This window comes from Lampris incognitus, chromosome 6 (genome assembly GCF_029633865.1).
Source record: "Lampris incognitus isolate fLamInc1 chromosome 6, fLamInc1.hap2, whole genome shotgun sequence".
NCBI lineage: Eukaryota > Metazoa > Chordata > Actinopteri > Lampriformes > Lampridae > Lampris > Lampris incognitus.
Window position 1 is genome coordinate 13,673,167 of NC_079216.1, and position 21,785 is coordinate 13,694,951.

Here is a 21,785-nt window from a genome sequence, read left to right on the forward strand (position 1 = left end):
AGGCTCCAGCTTCCCTGTGACCTTGAGAGCAGGATAAGCGGTTTGGATAATGGATGTGTATGTAGGGTCATTATGTTCCTTTAGGGAGGTCAAAAAAAATATATAGATGAAAAGTAAGTTGATTTAAGCTGCATATTTTTCAATAAATTAACAGTCCCATTGAAAATAAATGTATGAAAATGAACTTAAATTGTTTTTTTGTTTTTGATTGACACGCCTTTTAACTGTGTAAGCTCTTTAAAAGGGACTAGCTTCATTATGAGCTCAGACTTCTTGAACATTAAAATAAATATAATTCTTCCTTCTAAAAGCCCCAAAGCAGTGTTATTAACCATCGCTCATCTTCCTACTGACCATGTGAATTATGCACTTATTGAATAACAGAGGCAGACACAGGACAGACTACAATTTGAAAACAAAATGTATTGACCTTTATAATGATGAGGCACACTGGTGACAACATACATTGTTCACTGTACATCAGGTAGATGTGTTGAGGTTTTTGTTTTAAATCAGGCCCTGTAAAATCACACAGAACACGCTGTGTGTCCGTCACCTCACAGCAGTCTGCAACTTCCCCCTGGGATAATTCTGCAAAACATACGCAGTCATAAATGTCCAGCATTGCTCGTACATATCAGAATATATCTAATACAAGATGAAAACAATACAAGTCATAATCAAGATTAGGTCGACAATAATACAAAACTGGATATGTTTTTATCAAATTCACAGACAGGAATGAATAACTCGGTTGCTTACGCAACAAAGAAAAGTGGCTTTTACAGCATCTGAAATAAAGATTTGTGTTACTTCTGTAAAAGCAGAAAAGTAAGTGATGGTTGCCCTCCTATACTCGACTGGTGGTGTCTCTCCTGGCTGCTGAGAGCTTCCCCCGTCCTGTTTCTACAGTATCTCTGATGAGATGGTGGGTCTGACCAGGCCTCAGTTTTAAAACACTATATTCTAGCTCTTTATCGTACATTATACACTAATCACGCTCAAGTTTCCTACACTATGAGAGTAATGGAATGGAAACAATACTTATAACAACCCGTTTTATATCTTTCAAACTGAAAGCAAAGCCCTGAACAGAATGCTAACATGACAATATTGCCATCTGCACTTGACGGTTTCTGAATGTTTTTACTAGTCTGTTAAAAGAAAAAAAACATTTTTTTCACGGTTAAATCATGAAAAAATGCCAAACATAACAAATACAGCATAATTATATATATATATATATATATATATATATATATATATATATATATTCCATTCATGTAAAAGACAAACAAAATTTTGTACACTCAAGGTATAGCCTTGTTTGTGTTTATATTAAAAATCTCTCTTATTTCACATATGTCTACGTGGGTCCTGTATAAATACATACTCCAAATGCTACGAGTGTCCACAGTGGGTATATTGTCCTTTGTGCATGAGAGAAGAAGTTGCATGGCGGCTCACAGGCGAGTCTCTCTTTCTGTGTTGTGGCCCAGAGCTTTTATGAACTGCTCACAATGCATGGAGTTGTTCTCCTCTTTCCTTAACGACTCCAGCTCTGTAGTTCCATTGGTCAGGTCGTGTTTCTCCTCTCTCCTCATCTGTCTTTTGAGCAAGGCAAAGCCCAGAACACACAGGAAGAAGGAGGCTGTCCTCAGTCCCAGCGTCAGACCCAGGTAAACTATCCTGCCAGAGAAAAGTGCATAGAAATGTATTGGGGCACACAGGGCTTACTGGGAAAAGGACTGTTGGTCTAGCTTGAAAACTCTTCTGTGATTTTTGTACGAATACCTAAACCAATTGTAGAGCATGTTTACAAATGAAGACATTTTTGGAGAAAAAAAAATAGAAAAAGAAAAGACTGATTGCTGGCATCAGAATGAGGCAAAACATGGATAAGCTGATGGCCATTTGAAGACCTTTCTTTGAAAATAGCAATGTTGTCAAACTTTGTAACCATCTGTATTTAGAAACGTATGTTTCAAGGGAGGAGTGGAGAAATTCATTTCTCAGAAACAGAAACTTGTTCCCCAGAATGAGTGGCAACAGAACACACAATTTTCCCAAATTAGCACAAATGAATTTAGAGGAAAAAAGATCTGTAACAAAATAATACCTGCTTATGCTGTAACAAGAAATAAAACTAATTTTTCTTGCTTTTGGATGATGAACTTACTATGATTGGTTGGCTAACAACAGCGTCTTTGACATGTAAGAGCAGAATTCAGTGTATATTCTAAATGGTGTATATTGTAAATGGTGTAGAATGGTAAATTCTAAATAAATTCATTTATAACGGTGAATGCAATTAGTGTGAAATGATAGTCAGGTAATCATGTTTTCTTAGGTATACGTACATTTGTTTCAGTCTCTGAACGTTTCATTTGTGCTTATTTAAGTAGATTTTATATTCTTTGTGTGCGTCTTGTGGTTAAGTAGTGCTGTTATGAAGCATGCATAAAAATAGTTTAGCTTAATTAAGAAGAAGGTTGTGAAGAGCATAGCGAATAAAGCTTCTAACCGTGTAAAACAGATTTGGATAGCAGACGGTATTGGACTAGGCTATGGTGAGATATTTGAGATGTCTTTAGTTGAACAGTAAGCCCTATTTGTTTAATTGTTATTGTAAGGAACTAAGAACTGTAAACTCGTGAAGTTCCCTTGCCTCGTTGACTCGTATGACGGACATGCATTGCATCAGTACGATTTACTTTATTTCATGTGGTCATGAAATCCGCCAAGAGACTGGTGTTGACCCACCTGAAGGAAATTGCAGGCCCCCTGCTCGATCCCCTGCAGTTTGCCTACCAAGCAAACAGGTCAGTGGAGGATGCAGTGAACATGGGATTGCACTACATCTTCCAACACCTCGACTCCCCAGGGACATACACAAGGGTTCTGAGCCCCCACCCCTGTCAGTCACTTCCTGACAGGAGGCAGCTGGTGAGGCTTGGCAAAACCACATCCAGCACCCAAACAATCAGCACTGGCGCCCCCCAGGGATGTGTGCTCTCCCCTCTACTCTTCTTCCTCTACACAAATGACTGCACCTCAGGAGACCCGTCTATTAAACTTCTGAAGTTTGAGGATGACACAATCATCATTGGCCTTATCTGGGAAGGTGACGAGTCTGCGTATAGACGGGAGGTTGAACAGCTGGCCCTCTGGTGCAGCCTTAACAACCTGAAGCTGAGCACGCTCAAAACTGTGGAGATGACATTGGACCTCAGGAGGAGTTCCCCAACACTGCACCCCTTTCAACATACCATACCGTACCACCATAGGTTTTCACTGTAGACACCGTGCTGTCAACAGCACAGTGTCTGCAGTGAAAACCTACAGATTTCTGGGTTCCACAATCTCCCAGGACCTAAGGTGGGCATCGTGCGAATTCATGTTCGCAGTGGCCTCACCCAGTACCAGTGTAGGAAGATGATGGCACGCATTCACTTTTTACGACGGCCTCACCCAGCACCGTCCATGCAGTGTCTTTGTTCACATCTGCGTCTAAGTTTTGTCTTTGTTTAATGGCTGGGAGAGCTGGTGCTGGATCAGCTGGGAGAGCTTGGTCTGCTGCATTCTGTGGGCCCAGGGACCACGGCCTTGCCTGGAGCTGTGCCTGGGGAGGCAGCACCGAGGGCAGTCTGACAGGACGCGGAGGCGGGGCAGGCTGGGCTGGCTGCTGGCCCGTGTGAACTAGCAGTTCCAATGACACCCGGGGCGGTCTGGCAGTGGCCTCACCTGGGGTTGACTGTGGTGTTTTTGATGTCGTTGTGTGGAGTGCGGGGAGGTCTGTCGAGGGTGTCTGGCTGGGAGGGCTGGCGCTGGATCGGCTGGGAGCGCTGACAGGACATGGAGGTGGGGCAGGCTCAGCTAACTGCTAGCCCATGCAGTTCCGACAGTCATCCTGGCTGGCTTTCCTTCCCCTGGACAGTGATTTTTTGTTGTTGTTTAATTTGGCTATATGTGTTAGTTTGGGTTTGTGTGTTCTTGTAGTTTTTGGATGTGTTTTTGTCTTTGTGTTGCACTGCTGTGGGCTGGGGGAAATGACATTTTGTTTCATTTCATGTATGCAAGTACATGAAATGCATTGGTTGTAGAAACACCCACCACTCTGAACCCTTCCCCCTCTTCTGTGGGACGTGCCAGGGATGTCCGTTGTTGCCACTCTTGTTCACGATTGCTATCAAGCCACTGTCGATTGCTCTAAAGGCAGAGAGCGGGCATCTGGAGGTGGGGTACAGAGCATAGAGTCTCACTGTATGCTGAAGACCTGCTTTTATATGTGCACGACCCCTTGTCTAGTATCCCTCATATTCTAAATATTTAGGCATCGTTATTACTAGATCCATTTGTTCACTACAGAAACTAAACCTTACGGCATTAAAGGCAACAGTCAGATCTGACCTACAGAGGTGGAGTCATCTACTGCTTTCTTTAGCAGGAAGGGTACAGATTATCAAATGAACATTTTACCTAGATACTTGTACCTTTTCCAATGTCTCCCTGTCTTTTTACCTAGATCGTTTTTCAACTCTCTTGATGGCATTAAGTCCTCGTTTATCTGGGCTGGTAAGCATGCAAGAATTGGTAGAACCTTGCTACAGAGAGACAGGTCATTGGGTGGGTTTGGCTTACCCAACTTCCTTGGCTACTCCTGGGCCAACAATGCACACAAGGTCTTACTCTGGTTTGTTTCACCTCAGAGTAGCTGGTATCAGACTGAGGCTGATTCATGCTCTTCATCTTCACCCCAGGCCTTTGCATGCAGCACCCTGCCCCTCTTCCCCTTGCAGTACACATCTAACCCCATTATTATCACCACTCAGAATCTTGGCACAGATTAGGCATCACTTTGGGAGGTTTACTCTCCCCAGGTGACCCCTATTTACAATACTCATTTATTTTTGCCAGCTGGAATTGACCCTAGATTTACCTCTCTAAAAAGGAAAGGCATCCACTGCTTGGAAAACTTATATATAGACAGCCTGTTTGCCAGGTTTGATCAAATACGTGCAGCTTTCGATTTAGGCAGCTCTGATTTTTTTATTTTTTTTTTATAGATATTTTCAGCTACGGGATTTTGCTAGAAGCCGCCCCCAATGGTGTAGATGTTATACTTAGAGCCAGATCCTTACCCATGGGCCATGTCTCCTACTTTTGTGGCCTCTTATCCCCAGCGGATGAGTCTATCATTAACAAAATCGGAACCGATTGGGAGAGTGAATTGCAGATTACCTTCTCTGATAATTTCTGGGAAGAAGCCCTACGAGCTGTCAACTCATCCTCCAGCTGCGCCAGGCTTAGCCTTATACAGTTCAAGGTACTTCATAGACTCCATTATAGCAAGGCTAAACTTTCCAGATTTTACCCAGATAGACTAGATGATGTAATAGATGACACGATCACTGGCCAGAGGATCAGCAGCTAACAGGTGACATTTTCCTATCGGCCTGCAATCAGCCAGTATGAGTGGCACCTGCGTACTGATTGGTCTGTGATTAGGTGCACCTGTGCTGGGGACTATTTGATTGGGTGCTTTGCGGACATTCGGGGTCGAGTCTTGGAAAAGCTTCACGTTGGTCTGCGGAAGCCAGTGTCTCCAAAACCCTCCTTTGCCTCCTCTGTGCGAGAGAGTGTTTTCACGTCGTTTAGTTTTTTACGGTTATTCTAGTTAACGTTATTGCCTGCCCTGTTGTGCAGTGGTCTTTTGTTATTTTGTATTGTTTTTTGAAGTCCAGTAAAAGAGGTATGTTACAAACTGCCTCTGCCTCTTCTCTGCAATTGGGTCCAAATACTCAGCATTACAATAGATGCACACAAGCCCCTTGTGATCTGACCCACATGTTTTGGTCGTGCGCCAAATTGAGTCGATTCTGGCAATCGTTTTTTGATGCGCTCTCAGAAATTTTAAAAATTAAAATCCCTCCATCCCCTCATGTAGCTATTTTTGGTAGCCCTCCTGATGAAATCACTACAACAACCATCCACACCAATGCTAGCATGTTCACCTCTTTGATTGCCCGTAGGAAAATTCTCCTTTTATGGAAGTTCACCCTGCCATCTTCATTTAAATCCTGGCTGCTCAACATTCTGTCTCTCCTAAAGCTGGAGTAAATTAAATTTACACTGAGAGGTTCCTCCAATAGATTTTACTCTCACTGGAGACCATTGATCAATTATGTTGACCAGCTTCCCCCTGGTAGGGTGTCGCAGTAATGGTATGCCTTGTGTCTGCCTGCATCGGGCGTGGGTCTCGCTGCCTGCCTGCCACACGGCCTCCATATAAGATCCCTTTATCTGGGTGTATAAGAGGGCTCTGCGTGAGCAGTAGTGCACACGCTGTGTCTATCAGTTTTACCTCCTGAGCTTCAGATCTTCAGTAGTCCAGTGTAATGGTCTGAATGTCAGCAACTACCAACTCTTCTTTTCTAGTGTTTGTTTATGTCTGTATTATTATGATTTTTAATTATTTTTTTTTTTGCTTGTGATGGACTGGCAGCCTGTCCAGGGTGTCTCCCCACCTGCCGTCTACTGACTGTTGGGATAGGCTCCAGCATACCCGCAACCCTGAGATCAGGATAAGCGGTTTGCATAATGGATGGATGGATGGATGGGTGGGTGTGTCGCTGTGTACGTGAGGGCTCAATTTGAGTTCATGCTTTACGCACTGTTTCAATCTGATCAAGGGGGACTGTGGGGTGGGAATCATCTAGTGGGCTCATCGTAGTCCTGGTTTGAGGGAAAGCGGGTGGTTGTACTTTTGTCTTACACCCTTGTCCTAATAAAATATTGTAAAAAGAAAAGAAAAACAACTAGGGCCAGTCCTCAAAAACACAGCTCAAGTAAGTAACTCCCCGATTCTTACCCTAAATCAGAAGACGACAGGGCAACTTGTTAGCTAGCCAACTCAGTGAAGCAAAGATGTTCAAGTGGCAAGGTATACATAGGGATTTGAGTGCGCCACCACGCATGGATGGCCAGGAATAGACACAGCATTATGTTTATTACAGTGGAGTCAAATGTTCAGAAATTGGAATATAATGAGTGAATGATCGCAACATTGGCATATTTTCACCACTATTATTTATTTCAGGAACCTTAATGTACAGAAAAATAAAAATCTATAACCTGTGACACAAAAATGGATGATGTTTCAGAGCTCCCCCTAAATTTCTCAAAGTAGGCTTTCAGGGAAGCTCATGTCCTTTTCAAGGAGGCCAGGCTCCCCTTAGCTCCCCCATAATTCGAACCCAGGCCACAGCAACCTAAATGGCTATGGAATTTGAAAATATTTAGAAGGAACACTTGCCACCATATGACCATTCTCAAAGTGTGTGCAGGTATTTTGTGTAAAACTAACAAATGGACTGTATTTTTCTGAGTGAGATGTTATTCCCCCCCCCTCAAGATATCAAATCTAAAGGAATAAGAGATATGTGTTAAATTTGAGGACACTTGGCAGCATTAGTATTCGGCTACTTTCTATCAATTCAATAAATGTCGCCTCTCCATGCTGCTTTAATTAGGCATGCCATATTATAGCATCAAAACATTAGCCCTTTAAAATATTTTGACAGATGTCTTGTCTAGCTAGCTGTTATCAAAGTGGAGAGGTACCTGAGACCAGCAGTGCTTGGCCATGAGCGTGCCACAGCAATGGGCAATAAACCGAAGTGCTGAAATTATGATGCAGCGAACATCAACTTGAGATTTAAATGGACAGGGTCATTGGCAAATTTTTTTGAAAATGACATATTTGCAAAGACTCTGCCAATGTGTCTTTTGCAAAAACATTCTAGCTAATGATAGACCTGACATCTGGAAGGAAAGCAACAACAAAAGAAAGCACCAACAATTTGTCACCATTCAGCCTGAGAATGGGGACAGGCTGTTTGCTCTTATTTGTGTACATTTCTAGCAGTGAGGGAAAAGGTTAAGTGTGAACAATGTATAATGCTCCTAAACGTGTCCACCCTGTTAACGGCCCTTTTTAACCAGTCGGTTGTGCATTTCCATGCCTCTGTCGAGTGGCGCTGTCCAGAGTGGTGCTGAATCCTACCATCCTATGTATGTGTGTGTAGTGCAGTGGTTCTGACAAACTTTTTCCGTTATGCTCCGCTTTGGAGGAAGAAAATATTTCATACCCCACGCCCCAACAAAATGCTGACAAAATGGTTTAACGTTGAGTTTACCTTTATTTAAATAACATCAATATCATGAACATTCCTTTCATTTTCTTTCAGTAATTTCTATTGTGCAAATAACAAATGCAAGTTCCACGTCAACTTTATCAAACCCTTTTTTGTGACATTTGTCACTAGATTGATCCATCAGTCTGTGCTTTTTCAAAATCAGAGAAGGAAGAAATAAAATTTACAAATCACTGCTAGAACAATAACAAAGTTAAATCTGTGCCAAAAAACAAAAACAAATGCAGATATTTGGGGAAAATTATGAGCAAGTCAATTTGTGAGAGCTCAAGTCTTATCACTGCTGCAAGAACGGCTGCAATGAGCCTGTTTGGCACTGCACAGCTTTTCAAAACGGGGTTACAGGCTTGATACTGCCACTCTCAAGTCATGCCCACTGTTGAGCTTAGATCTGTGCTTTGTTTTAAGTGAGGCAACAGCAGAAAAGCCCATCTCACAGAGGTAGGATGTGGTGAAGGGAAGCAGAATGCCCACAACCCTCTGTCCAATGAGTGGATACTCCCTCTCCACACCAAGCCAGAATTCACTCAGTGTCTGAGCTGTAAAGCTCAGCCTCAGGGTGGAGTCAGATGTCATCTCATTGAACTGGTCCTCTTCAGCAGAGCTGAAATCAGCAGGTGCTGCTGCATTGAATGGATCTGTCACCCAGTCATACCGAGCACTGTTGTTTGGGAAGTATTTTTGGAAGAATCCTCTCAGGGAAGAGATGTGTTCCTTAAGACATGAAATCACCGTGGTGGCTCCAGAATCACCAGTTTCAACAAATTCACTCAGATTCTCAAAGAAATCAGTATTTCCTTGATCAAGTCACCTGCCCCCACATCCCAGGCTTTCGAGTGAATACACTGATCTTGTCTGCCAGATGAGGAAGATGCTTGTCTCTGCCTTGAAACTGGAGATTTAATTCATTCAGCTTTCCAAACATATTGCTGACATAGGTCAGTTTAATCAGGAATTGTTCATCACTAAACTTGCTTGCAACTTCATGGATAGGCTGCTCCTCCAGAAACACCCAAATTTCCTCTCTGAGCTCAAAGACTCGCGACAACACTTTACCTTGCGAGAGCAACCTAGCGTCGCTATGAAACAACACAGCTAAATGTTCAGCTCCCATCTTCTTATGAAGGGCAGAGAACAGCTTTGCTCTCAGGGGTCTTATTTTGATGAAATTGACCACCCTAACAACATCGGTCAAAACCTCGTTTAGGTCAGGGCTAATCTGTACCGGGCCTTTGCACCATCCGTGCAAAGGCCCGCACAGTTCTCCCATTTCAGCCCATATTCTGTCAGGTAACAGTCAAGAAGTCTACAGAGCTCATCAGCTGTCGCTCTACTTGGGATGTACTTGCAAAACAGCAAATGCTCACACAGTGACTCTGATGTGACAAAGCAAACATAAGCAATAAACAAGCAGTCTTTATTGCTGTTAGTATTCTCATTTGCTTGTAAGGCGAAACGTTTGTCTTTCAGTTTTTTAATGAGTTATTCTTCAAGGTCATTTTAAATGTCTTGCAACTGTATCATTGGACATAGAGACAGCCTTCAATTTTGCGGTGCCTGTCTCATCAAACATAGTGACACCATATCTAAAGCCGCAGGAAGTATGCGCTCCTCTGCTATTGTGTGTGGTTTCTTGCACTGGGCAATTCTGTATGTGACTTCGTATGATGCCATTAGTGCTTTGTTGTGCACAGATGCAGCTTTTACAAAGCAATGTTCCTGCTGACAGTATGCACCAAGTTTTCTCTGAAAGAACTCGAGTGGCTTATTGATGTGACTGAGGTGCAATGTCTCTAAGTGTCTTCTTAATTTGTTTGGTCTCATGCTACCAGCTGCCAGAGTTTTCAGACATAAAATACATACTGGTCTCTCCTCATCTCCCACCACATTCACTGTGAACCCAAGAGCAAGATAGGCTTCGTCATATTTTCTTAACTTGGTTTTTGGTTGGTTACCATCAACTAAGTGCTTTGTCTTGTTTGTCTTGGAAGCATCACCTGGCTTTCTTTCCGTCCCTGTCAAATATCTCTTCATTCTGTGAACCTACAGACTCTGTCTCATGAAAGCACGTTTTGTTGATTGCTCCGCCGTGAAAACGAGTCCAACGTCAAAACAGTAGTTCTGTACTACATACCCCCCCCCGTCATACTTTGAGAAATGCTAGTGTAGTGCAGTGTAGTGTGTGTGTGTCTCTGAAGGGAGGCCAACTTGTAGACTTTGAAAATCCCCGGTATAGAGTATAGACAAGAAACCCTTCAATTTTTCTGATTGTATTATTTCGTTTACATGTATACATTAACATAAAGTTATGTAAGGGTTTGGTAACAAAGATGGGATATCCTATAAAGATAACATAAGGTGAAATGAGATAAGAATATAAGCTAGCATGAGACAGGTTCCATCATGAAGTGTGTAAAAGTGCATTATACTGTAGCTGAGAATACCTGTAAGCTGAGGTGTTGTAGATTCTGCAGGCTCCCCGGCCTCCACATTTCTTGTACCCCCACTTCAGACAGGTGGTGTCGATAATGGCCCCAAAATAGATAGGAGCAGGTATTCCAGCTGTGAGAAGTCAAAGTAAAACAACCATGTTTGTTATTGACAGGAAAAAGCGAATGAAGATTTTCCCCTGTAAAATCACATACTCACTTCCTGAAAACAGTGACACTTGTGTAGTAAATGTTTGTTTTGTGTACAGCAGTGTACTTGCATTCATGTTTCCTACACTGAAAAGTGACGGGGGGGAAAAACAAACAATAAAGATTTGTTTTAGCTCTTGTGAATTGAAAACAAAGCCAGAAACCAAATCCTAACATGAAAAATGTCTTTCTACAGTCCAAGGCTTTAAGAAAGCTATATTAACTTTCCAGCTCCTGAATAAACACACAAATGCATTATCATCCAGTTACATCAGAAAAAAGGACAGACAACATAAAATCCAATCCCATTATATTCAATTTTGCTCCAACATATTTTCCCATTATATGAAGGTTAGGCAGTGGTACATTTTAAAGGGCTGAGAGTAGACAGAGTCCTTGATGACATAAATGATAACCGCTATACAAACTGGATACTTGATTATTTTGGTAATGCACCATTAACTTGAAGAATGATTAGGGATAATGATCAGACTCCAATATTTCTGTTCAGGCCGAGAGTGCCAGCTCCAGTGAGTCTTCCATGGGACTGACATTCACACTACGCTGGCTGACATGAGAAGAAGGCAATAGACAGAATACCAATTTTGGGTTCTCACCGAGGGTCCGAGTGGCCAGTGTGTGGATTCCTAGAGCGAGGGATTTCAGCTCTGGCTTAATGCACCTATGGAAGAGAGATTGAGGAGCTTAGAGGAAGCAGTCGGCTCTACAAATCGGTCATTAGCATGAAAAAAGTTACCATTTATTTCTATGCTGAAAAATGAAGAGAACACCTTGGAAGGAGCACCCAACTGATGAAATCTCCCATAGTGGACAAAGACTGTGTAAAATTGTGACATTCATGGATAGTGTATTTGCCATGTTTTTCATACTTGGACAGCTAATTAAGTTACACCTGGTAATGAATTGGAAGTTCCGTATCATCAGAGGCAAACACTTTTTGAAGACGGAGGTTTTACTTTAAGACATGCATGTGAACGGATCCTGCTTTTTTGTAACATGACCAAACTGAGTGCGGCACAGTCTGACTAACTGACCTGATTAGCAGCACAAAGCCGGGTGTTCCTCCCAGGGAGATGATGAAGGAAGTTAGCACGGACAGAGCCAGGAAGTAAGGGAAGACCCTGTCACAGCTCTGCCGGTGTGGGCACTGACCCAGTGTAGCAGTCAGGTTACCTGCTTGGGCACCGGCCAGCAACACACACCTGCACTGGTCAAACACCTGGTAGAGAGCAGACCAACAGATAGGAACCCCATTAGACACTATGAACCGCAACACAATGGGAGAAATGGCTCTTGTTTTGGTGGACGTAAGCCATCATCACTGATCATCACATGTTAACATATAATGCACGAACACTTTCACAAGGACACGTGGTGGCTGTCTAACCGTGTTTCTGCCAGAGCCGGTGGAGGAGTTACAGCCAGCCAGGCATGGAGACAAGTAGGTAACACCATTTTCTCCACAGACAGGGTCCCAATCTCTCACAGAGCACAGGCACCCCGAGTTACAGTCAGAGAAGAGGGAGTGCTCATGGTAAGAGAAGCCTTCCCCTCTGCACATACACATGAGGGGGGGGGGAAACATGAAGACGAAAACACATGAAGAAAAAAAAATGCATTATTGACTACCAAGATAAAGTTAGGTAAAAATTTCTATGACACCCATGGCTATAAAATAAACCTACTTATAATGCATTATAACCTGCTTATAAGGACTGTATAATTATAGTTATAAGCACTCATTAATATACATTAATTGTCTCTGGTCCCTTACCCGTGAGGGGTAATGATGAGATGTACAGTAGGCTCACCTCAATGAACCGCTGACTGGCTCGTTACTGTAATGAGCAGGGATTTGGTTTTGTTGATAACTGGCCTTCTTTCTGGGGCTGCCCTTAGCTGCTGAAAGCGGACGGCATTCACCCTACTGAGGATGGCGCCGCTCTTTTGTCTAGCAATATAGATAACTGTCTACGTTTAGTTTGACACTAGGGACTTATCATTCAGCAGGTTGCAGGTGATAAGAGAGCCTGCTAGGTTTAAATCTAGTGCGGATGTGGAGTCAGGTAGTTTAATTAATATGATTAGTCAGGGAATTTCTCATTATGTAGATTATCAGACTGACAGCTTGAGCTATAACATTGAGACAGTCTCCCTACACTGCTGTATTGCTCCCAAGCTCTCCTCTCCTAAATGTGTGAGTCACAACAATCTAAATAATTATCAGTCCTACCACTGGTGGTGGTGAAATGTGAAGTGAAGTACCTAATAATCTACAGAAACAAACATCTAATGTTATCAGAAGTGTGACCACATATCGTCCAAAGTGTAGGTCTTCAAAATTGTCAATTAATAAGACAAGGTGTCTAATCCCAATTAATATTTCATCACCATATTTAGTTCTAAAGTTCTGCCTACTACTGATGCTTAAATTTGTTTTCATGAATATCAGATCACGGTCTACCAAAGACTTACTTTACTTCTCTTTAATGAAGCTTCCCCACCTGGCTATACTTATGCCCATGTAGCTCGGGCAAATAAGAAAGGTCAAGTCAATTTTATTTGTAGCCCAATAGCTCATCTCATCTCATCTCATCTCATCTCATCTCATCTCATCATCAGCTGCTTCTCCGGGGTAGGGTTGCGGTGGCAGCAAGCTAAGTAGGGCACTCCAGACTCCCTCTCCCCAGCAACACCCTCCAGCTCCTCCTGGGGGATCCCAAGGCGTTCCCAGGCCAGATTGGACATTTAGTCCCTCCAGCGAGTTCTGTGTCTACCCCAGGGTCTCCTCCCAGTTGACTGCCTGGTAAACACCCCCAAAGGAAGGCGCCCAGGAGGCATCCTAATCATGCCTGAACCACATCAACTGGCTCCTTTCAATGCGAAGGAGCAGCGGCTCTACTCCGAGCTCCCTCCGGATGTCCAAGCTCCTCCCCCTATCTCTAAGTCTGAGCCCAGACTCCCTACAGAGGAAACTAATTTCAGCCGCTTGTATCTGCGATCTCACCCTTTCGGTCACTACCCAAAGTTCATGACCATAGGTGAGGGCTGGAATGAAGATTGACTGACTGGTAAATTGAGAGCTTTGCCTTCCAGCTCAGCTCCCTCTTCACCACAATGGTCTGGTACAACATCTGCATCACTGCTGATGCTGCACCAATTCACCTGTCAATCTCCCACCCCATCCTACCCTCACCTGTGCACAATACCCCGAGATACTTGAACTCCTGCACTTGAGGCAACAACTTATATTGTTATAAACTTTATATTGTTATAAAGTATTATGAATATATATGAGTGCTTATAACTATAATTATAAAGTGCTATAAGCAGGTTATAAAGCATTATAAGTGTTTGTAATGTGTTATAGACATGGGCGTCATAGAAAGCGTTATCAGGAGCTATGATCCTTAAACGACATGAAATATGAAAACAGATATGAGAATACACTGAAACTGAAAGGTAACAGAAAGGTGCCAGCCATCTTAGCTGTAGTGAGATTTGTAATAGGCGGCTGACATACGATGAATCCACATGGTGCGGCTCGGCCACTTTTGCTAAATGGAGCCTGTTCCACAATAAGATGAGAGACATGCATACAAACAGACATTGATTCTGCATGCATACCCAGTGTATGACATAGTGATGCCCGCCACCTTGGAGTTCTCACAGCCCATGGCAAAGAAGAAGAGTGACAGGAAGTAGCCCAGTAGGGATGTCACAAAAGCAAATTTAGCTGCTCCCATGACGCCGAGCTTGAACTTTTTCATGACAACTCCCCCAAAAAACATCCCCAGGGCCACAGCTGGGATGTTGATCATTCCTAGACAAACAGAATACAGGAACTTCTGATGAAAATATGCAGTACTGCAGGGATCAAAGCTGGAGCACTCATCTCATCTATATTTCACTTAACGTGAGGCACAGTCACGTCATGAGAGATGAATTCTTTTGATGGTCGAGAGGACGGGGAATGGAGAATGTCTTTCTCAACATCCTGCGCCTTACTCTCATCCTGTTTTTCTGATGCAGATATGTTATTATATCATTAAAAATTGCATCAGACTTAATCATTAATAGTTCATCAATAATCAGTGTTATTTTCATCTAATTGACTGACTATCAATCAATCAATTTTATTGAGCATGTTAGAAAACGTATAAGCAACAAATAAACAAACAAAATCATCGGAAAACACAAGTGACAAATAAGCAACTCAAATAATAGCGATCATGTTCAAAAGGGGTAAGAAGAAGTTGAGAACTTTTCTAGCCCTACTCCCTTATACTATCATGTCAAAATGCCCTTTAATTGCAGAAAAGTCATCATCTTGGTTTACAGCCTTTGCTCTGGAGGGTTGTGGGAACGAAGACATAAAAGATACGAAGACGATAGTTCATGAACCAGCCCACATCACCTGGCATCCTCAAACTTTTTTTGTTTTGAATAAAGCAACAAAGGGTTCTTTGAAACTCACAAGTCATTTAGAGAGATGTGTCAAAAATGAGTATATGAAAACAAAATTACTATGGTTCATGAAAAACACCTCCTTACCCATGAGAAAGTTGGCTTTGGATGCTGACTGCCCGTAGTGTTGTTCAATGTACTTGGGCTTGTACGTGACCATACCGATGAGAGAGTTGAACTGTATGATCGTCACACATATGTAGATGATGTACACAGGATTCCCCAGAAGACTCTTCAGTGTGGGCAAAAATTCTGCATAGGAAAGATTAAAATAATCAATACCATTTAAAAAAAAAATTACACCAATTCAAACACCTTGTTTGAGATTTGAGTCACTTTCAACACTCGTCAGTGTGCGTACAGATTATGATTCTCATGGAGCACATTTCATCACATTGTGGGGGTGCAGGAATGAGGAGACGGAGAGATCGAGTCGCAGCACAATCTCTCGTGGCAACCAGCTAACCGCTAGGCTGCTGCAAACATGGCTCCGCCCCGAAAACTCTAAGCAGTGCCTACGTCACCACTCTGAACATCCGCCTTAAAGGAGCAGCAGCCCCTGGTGAATCTACCCTCAATTGTATATCGCCACAGTATAACATTTTTGCTGCATGTATATGTTGTTCCAGGCTAGTTGGATGTTTTTTTTTTATCAATTACTAGTCGACAGAACATTAATCAATTATTATTTTGGTAATAGATCATGTGACTTAGACACATCAAGTAAAAATGCCAAACATTTGCTGATTAAAGCCTCACAAATGATCATGGTTAGCCTTTCTGTGATTCATCTCATAATGAATACTTTAGGGGTTTATTGTGGCTGCTAGTCAGACAGCTCTAAGACTACATTTTGGGCTCTGGGAACTTGTAATGGGCATTTTTGACATTTTATAGACTAAATGAGTAATTGATTAATCAAAACAATAATCAATACCTTCATCACTGTCAGGCTTCTGCTGTTGGCTATTGGCCAGCACCAGTGAGGAATTAAAGGTTAAGTGCATTCATTTTAAAAGTAAAGGGTATAGTTTTCAGTTGGGTTGCAGACAGATTAATCCGAGAGACGTTTCACAATGCAAGTACTGTATTTGAATTGGGAATTGGGAACTGTGGTTGTAAAACAGATTCAGATGAAATATCTAGGAATAGTAGTAGCCTCAGTGATTCAGCGAGGTCTGTAGTCACCGAGAGCACTGAACGCTGTACAGTGGTTGACTGCGTCTCAATCATACATGTACCTTTGGCCATCTCGTGCAAATTAGCTGGCTCCTCAGGTCTGAACTTGTGCTCCATAGCTGGGGAGTCCTTGATGAACCTGGTTTGCTCGGGGGTGCAGCTGGAATCGTGCTTATCCACGGGCACTGGCAGGGATTTGGGCAGGAACCAGAAGGGCACAGCAGACATTAGGGTGATGCTGCCCGCGATGATGTAGCCCAACCACCAGGCCCCCACCCAACGGGCGTCTCCTGGAGTGATGGTCACGCTCTCTAGGTAGAGACAGGGAATCATGACAATGGAATCTGTGGGTTGATTTTGTTTTGTTTTTTCGTCTGTAGTTTTGTTTCTTATTCTCTCCTGGAAATTGTGATTAACTAGCTGTGATGTTTCAGCAAATATTCAAGGGTAAAACAATAACTACAGATGTGTTCTTTTCATGATAGCATTTTTCAACAGAAATTAAAGTTATTGTGCGATAATGCTTGTTTAAATTTTAATTTGTTGTTAAAGACGATGTGAAACGGCATTTAGAACGAATCCTGCTTCCATAATGTGATGTTATTTCCAATTAAAACTGGATATATTACAGTGGGACAAAACATAGGCAGGGATGTGATTTGATCCTTCAGGATTTGATTGGATGGTGCAAAACATTCTGTGATATTATTGGTTTGAATGTTTCTCACCCACCCACTCTGACTGTTGATGCAATCACGAAAACGTGTCAGTTTTAGAGGAAGCTAAGATGATTAATTTTGATGAAAAATATGTAAGAAATTGAATTTTTGTGATTCCCCCCCTCCTTTTTTTTTTTTTTGTTTGTTTGTTTTTGTTTTGGCAGAATATAGACAAGTTTAAGTGGCACTTCTGGTCCATTTCCGCATTCGGGCCACCCTATGCTTTTCTTTTTCCAGTGTAACGAGTAGTTACCTAGTTACCACAGTTCAGGGAAAGGGTTTTCTTTGGTTGGCTTTTTGGCAATGAAGCGATGGGAACAAACAAAGACATTTTTCGGCGGTTTCTTCAAATTCAAAGCCTTCAACCACATTTGGAATCTGCTGTTGGTGTTCTGTGGAAGGAAAACAATGGAATGGACACTGCCATTTTGTGGCAGGTCGATGGGCAACACACTCTCTATCCAACCACTCATTCAGGCCTTTTCCGTGTATTAGCACAGCCACGCACCGCACAATGTGTCCCTGAACCATTTTTTGATTTTCTGATGTCCATTTAAATGTTTAATGTTGTTGAAGATATCGCAGATCTAGGCTTGCATGTTTACATCCGGCTACAGATGTTTAGACCAGAAGAACATCGCACCCACCCCGGCGCCCTAGGTAAGGGCGGGAAAACTCGTCTATATTGAACAGGTGGATAATATGACTGGGAAAATGAACTAACGAGGTAAAAACATCAATTTTCATTTCACATTTTCTTTAGTATGTTCAGTGTGCATTCGTAAAGCCTGATGTACCAGAGTCCAAACTTTTTCTGTCATTTATTTCTAAACTTTGATGATACAAGATTTGCATCATTGTTAGAGCAGTTCTCCAGCAGTTGCAAGCAAGTTGCAAGACAGTGTCTGGTGGGATGAAATCAAAAGATATTACATAATACAGTCAAGCAGTATCCCAGCTGTACAGATCGTCTAGACTAGCGCTGCCTGAATATACTCACCCATGTCCACGTAACCGATGTCAACATAGATCTTGGCGCACAAAGATCCCAGCAAGTACCCGAAGACAGGCCCAATAATAGATATGGTCTGGATACAGCCTGTGCCATGCCAACAAAGAAAGGGGTGCTCTTTAATCCACATTTAATAGCTATCACGATGGAAGTCATGCTTGAATTCACTATTTAATTCACAAAATTACTTTTATAATCATAGTGAAGTATATGCTAATTTATTTATGTATGCGCTGATCTATGTATGTTTGTATGTACATATAGATACATGCATGTATCTATGTGCATTTATGTATGTATTTATCTTTAGATCATTGCACTAAAGCATTTTTGCACCATAAAAGAAAAAAACATTCTGTCAATTCCAGTATGTAATCTTTCACTCTGAAACAAACACAAATAAATTCTATCAAACTTTATTGCCGCCAGGGTAACCTGGAGGGGATTATGCATTTGGTCACACGTGTGTGTGTGTGGGGGGGGCATACTAAGACCTATCAGCCTAATATTTTTTGTGCACAGTTAAGACTGTATGTCAACAACCTCATGTGGTTGCGGTGATTCAAAACGGTTTTTTTTAAACAGTTGTGTGTGTGTGCATGGGGGGGGGGGGGTCTATCAGCCTAACATTGTTTATGTAGTTACGACTGTATGATCAAGAACCTATCTTGGTTGCGCTGATTCAAAACCTTTGAAAAATGTTTGTTCTCGCTACCACCGCTCCCTCTCTTCATTCACTCTCTAGCTTGCTCGCCCAATGTTGCTCTCTGCCTGATCTGAGTCGACCATAGATGTGAGTCAAATTACAATTTACTCGGATCGGGCAGCAACAGTGTTAAAACATTATGTGTTCAGTCGGGTATGAGTCTTGAAAGTAAACGACAAGTTAGTCATATATCACAAGTCAGCAAATCATTCACTGTTTACCTCAGCAAAGAACTAGAGAGTCATTGGCTAAGCCAAAAATAACCTCTGTCTTTATTTTCATAATATAAAAAAGCTGGGTAAACCGTTTACACTCACATCTACAGTTAACTCGGCTCAGGAAGCCACATGATCAAGTTATTAAAGAATTTTACTAATCCAAAAATGCGAAATTTTTAAAGGAATCACTTCCTCTAGGTTGCAGTCTAAACAGGAAGTGTTGCATATTTTCTTCGTTGCCGGATCTGAGTCAACTGTAGATGTGATTTGCGCATGCGCAAGCGTAAACAGTTTATCCAACTTTCTTCTTCTTCTTTCGGCGTGGTTTACCCAGCTTTATTATATCATGAAATTAAAGACAAGGTTAGACCAAAGTGGCTGCATAGCAGACCTTTTCTTTTTGAAAAGTGCAATCTTAAGTGATCAAAGAAGGTTGAACCAGTTCATCTGGATACGTTTACTGACAGAAAATCAATAAACGTTGTATCCAGTATCAAATAAATGTATCCAGATGAACTGACTTAACCTTCTTTGATTTTCTTACCTGGATTATTGAGCATGCATCATGGCAATCTAAGTGAACTCTTCAGTCTCAAATGACTGCAGGTAACCCCATCCTTATGAACAGCACAGTGGCACAATGACCGAAAACAATGATCAGTTTGTGTCGCCATCTTCCGATGCTGTGATTGCAACTATTCCCCAATCCTCTGTGAATATTACACATGGTCATTGTAACTCTAGTTAATGGGCACAGTAATTTGCATATGAAACTGATCGTTGTTTTTGGTTGTTATGCCACTGTGCTGTTCATAAGGGTGGGGTTACCTGCAGTTAGTTGAAACTGAAGAAGTCACTTAGATGAGTGATGAAACAATTCTCTCAAAACACGTTTTATCCAGATGAACTGATTCAACTTTCTGTGATTTCCTTACCCAGTTTATTGAGCATGCATAAAGACATTCTGACTCATTTCAGCGAGGATTGCCTTAAACTTGTACGTGAATACGAGCAAATGGCACGTGAATTGGCAGACTACAGGAACCACCTGACATTCAGCCCCATGTGCAGACAGAGCGGGATTACACCTAAGAGCCTGCAAATTAAATCTTCAGTCAAGCGCCACCGAGCTAACAAGAGCCTCCAGAAGGCACAGAGACAGCTGTTGAATGAACAGGTGAGACAAACTAATTTTACCATCGATGCTCTGAAAGCCGAAGAGGAGTAGATCCAACAGAGACTTGGGCCGCATCTAGATGAGAACACTTTCTAACAAGTGATTGAGTTCACGGACAAGGTTCGTCTAGCTCTAGCACAACATGGAAAGTCGAAAACCAGGCAGCTAAAGAAGTTTGACCTGCTTCCTGCATGCCAGAGACATCAGCAGAAAACTGGCGGTGCCCTCAATGGCAGACAGAGACGGACGCCAAACACTCCAACAATGTGGACAAGTGGGTGAAGAATGTGTCTAACAGACATCTCACTTAGGCAGGGAAAGATGTCCTGCTAAGGGGCTGAATTTTCCGGTCACGCCGAGGCAAATCTTGCTAGTGGAACTGTTCACAGCCATGAATCGGCAATCCATAACAATAACATTGTGGATCTGGAAGCAGAGTAACTGCGGACGAAGGTTTCAGCCTCCCTCAGCAATGTGAAGGGGCTACCATCCAACATCAGCAGAGACGAGAGGAATGCTCTCACGATTCTCAGGACGATAAACATCATCATCATCTTTATGGCAGTCAAAGGCAGATGCACTGTTGTATTAAATCAGACAGACTCATGAGAAAGTTATGATGTTACTTTGCAACATAAATACTTCAACGTATCCTCATGAACGGTTCGTGTGATATTGTACGAAAAATTATACACAATTTTTTGTGGAGTGACTCACTGTGCCTGTGCAACAGCCTGCACCAGGTGGGGCGGTGGAGCACCTGCGCAATCCCCTGCGGGGGGGGGCTGTTCTGCGGGGAGGGGTCCCTAGGGGTTAGGGTTAGGGCAAAGTGCCTGACGTGCGTCACATTCGCTTTGTTGTGCATTACTTTCATACATTTTACTACGACCAGGGAATCGGAACAGCCTGGATACTCATGAGCTCCTGAAACGAGATCTAGGCAGTGCTTACAAGAAAAAGGTGATAGATTGTCTGAAGCTGTTGGAACAGGACAACGCTATTGACAGAATTTTGTACCATAGATTACACCCAGGGGAAACTACACATAGTCTATATGATTTACCAAAGATACACGTGCCATTAAGGCCTATTGTTTTTATGATTAACTCGGTGACACATACATTTGTTTGTGGATGTTTACCGTAAACCAGCACATACTGATCAGAACTTAAGGTCTGACTCTCATCATCCACTGGAGCACAATCTAGGAGTCATCAGGACACTCTACCACCAAGCTGACAACGTCCCCACTGACACAATGCCTGGGGAAGGGGAGAAATCCCACATTAAACAGGCCCTGGTTAAATGTGATTATCCTAACTGGGCATTTGTCAAAGCCAGGAAGACGGCCAAACAGTGCACCAGTTGATCGAAGAGAGGAGAAGGACAACAGCTGCATAAGTGTAAACCAGTGGTGATTCCGTATGTGGC

General features: G+C 42.5%; 1 protein-coding gene across 1 annotated transcript in view; it reads right to left on the reverse strand.

Moving 5' to 3' along the window:
* Window positions 1-1,418: 1,418 nt before the first annotated feature.
* LOC130113889 (solute carrier organic anion transporter family member 1C1-like) overlaps window positions 1,419-21,785 on the reverse strand; it is a gene marked incomplete at its 5' end in the record, with an annotated part of 42,608 nt that continues 22,241 nt past the window's right edge. Inside the window, 10 exons of the mRNA XM_056281583.1 lie at window positions 1,419-1,689; window positions 10,661-10,778; window positions 11,473-11,537; window positions 11,911-12,095; window positions 12,264-12,404; window positions 12,579-12,591; window positions 14,516-14,699; window positions 15,431-15,595; window positions 16,585-16,833; window positions 18,242-18,340. Coding sequence (XP_056137558.1) covers window positions 1,464-1,689; window positions 10,661-10,778; window positions 11,473-11,537; window positions 11,911-12,095; window positions 12,264-12,404; window positions 12,579-12,591; window positions 14,516-14,699; window positions 15,431-15,595; window positions 16,585-16,833; window positions 18,242-18,340 — 1,445 coding nt within the window. The remainder of the gene's footprint in view (window positions 1,690-10,660; window positions 10,779-11,472; window positions 11,538-11,910; window positions 12,096-12,263; window positions 12,405-12,578; window positions 12,592-14,515; window positions 14,700-15,430; window positions 15,596-16,584; window positions 16,834-18,241; window positions 18,341-21,785) is intronic.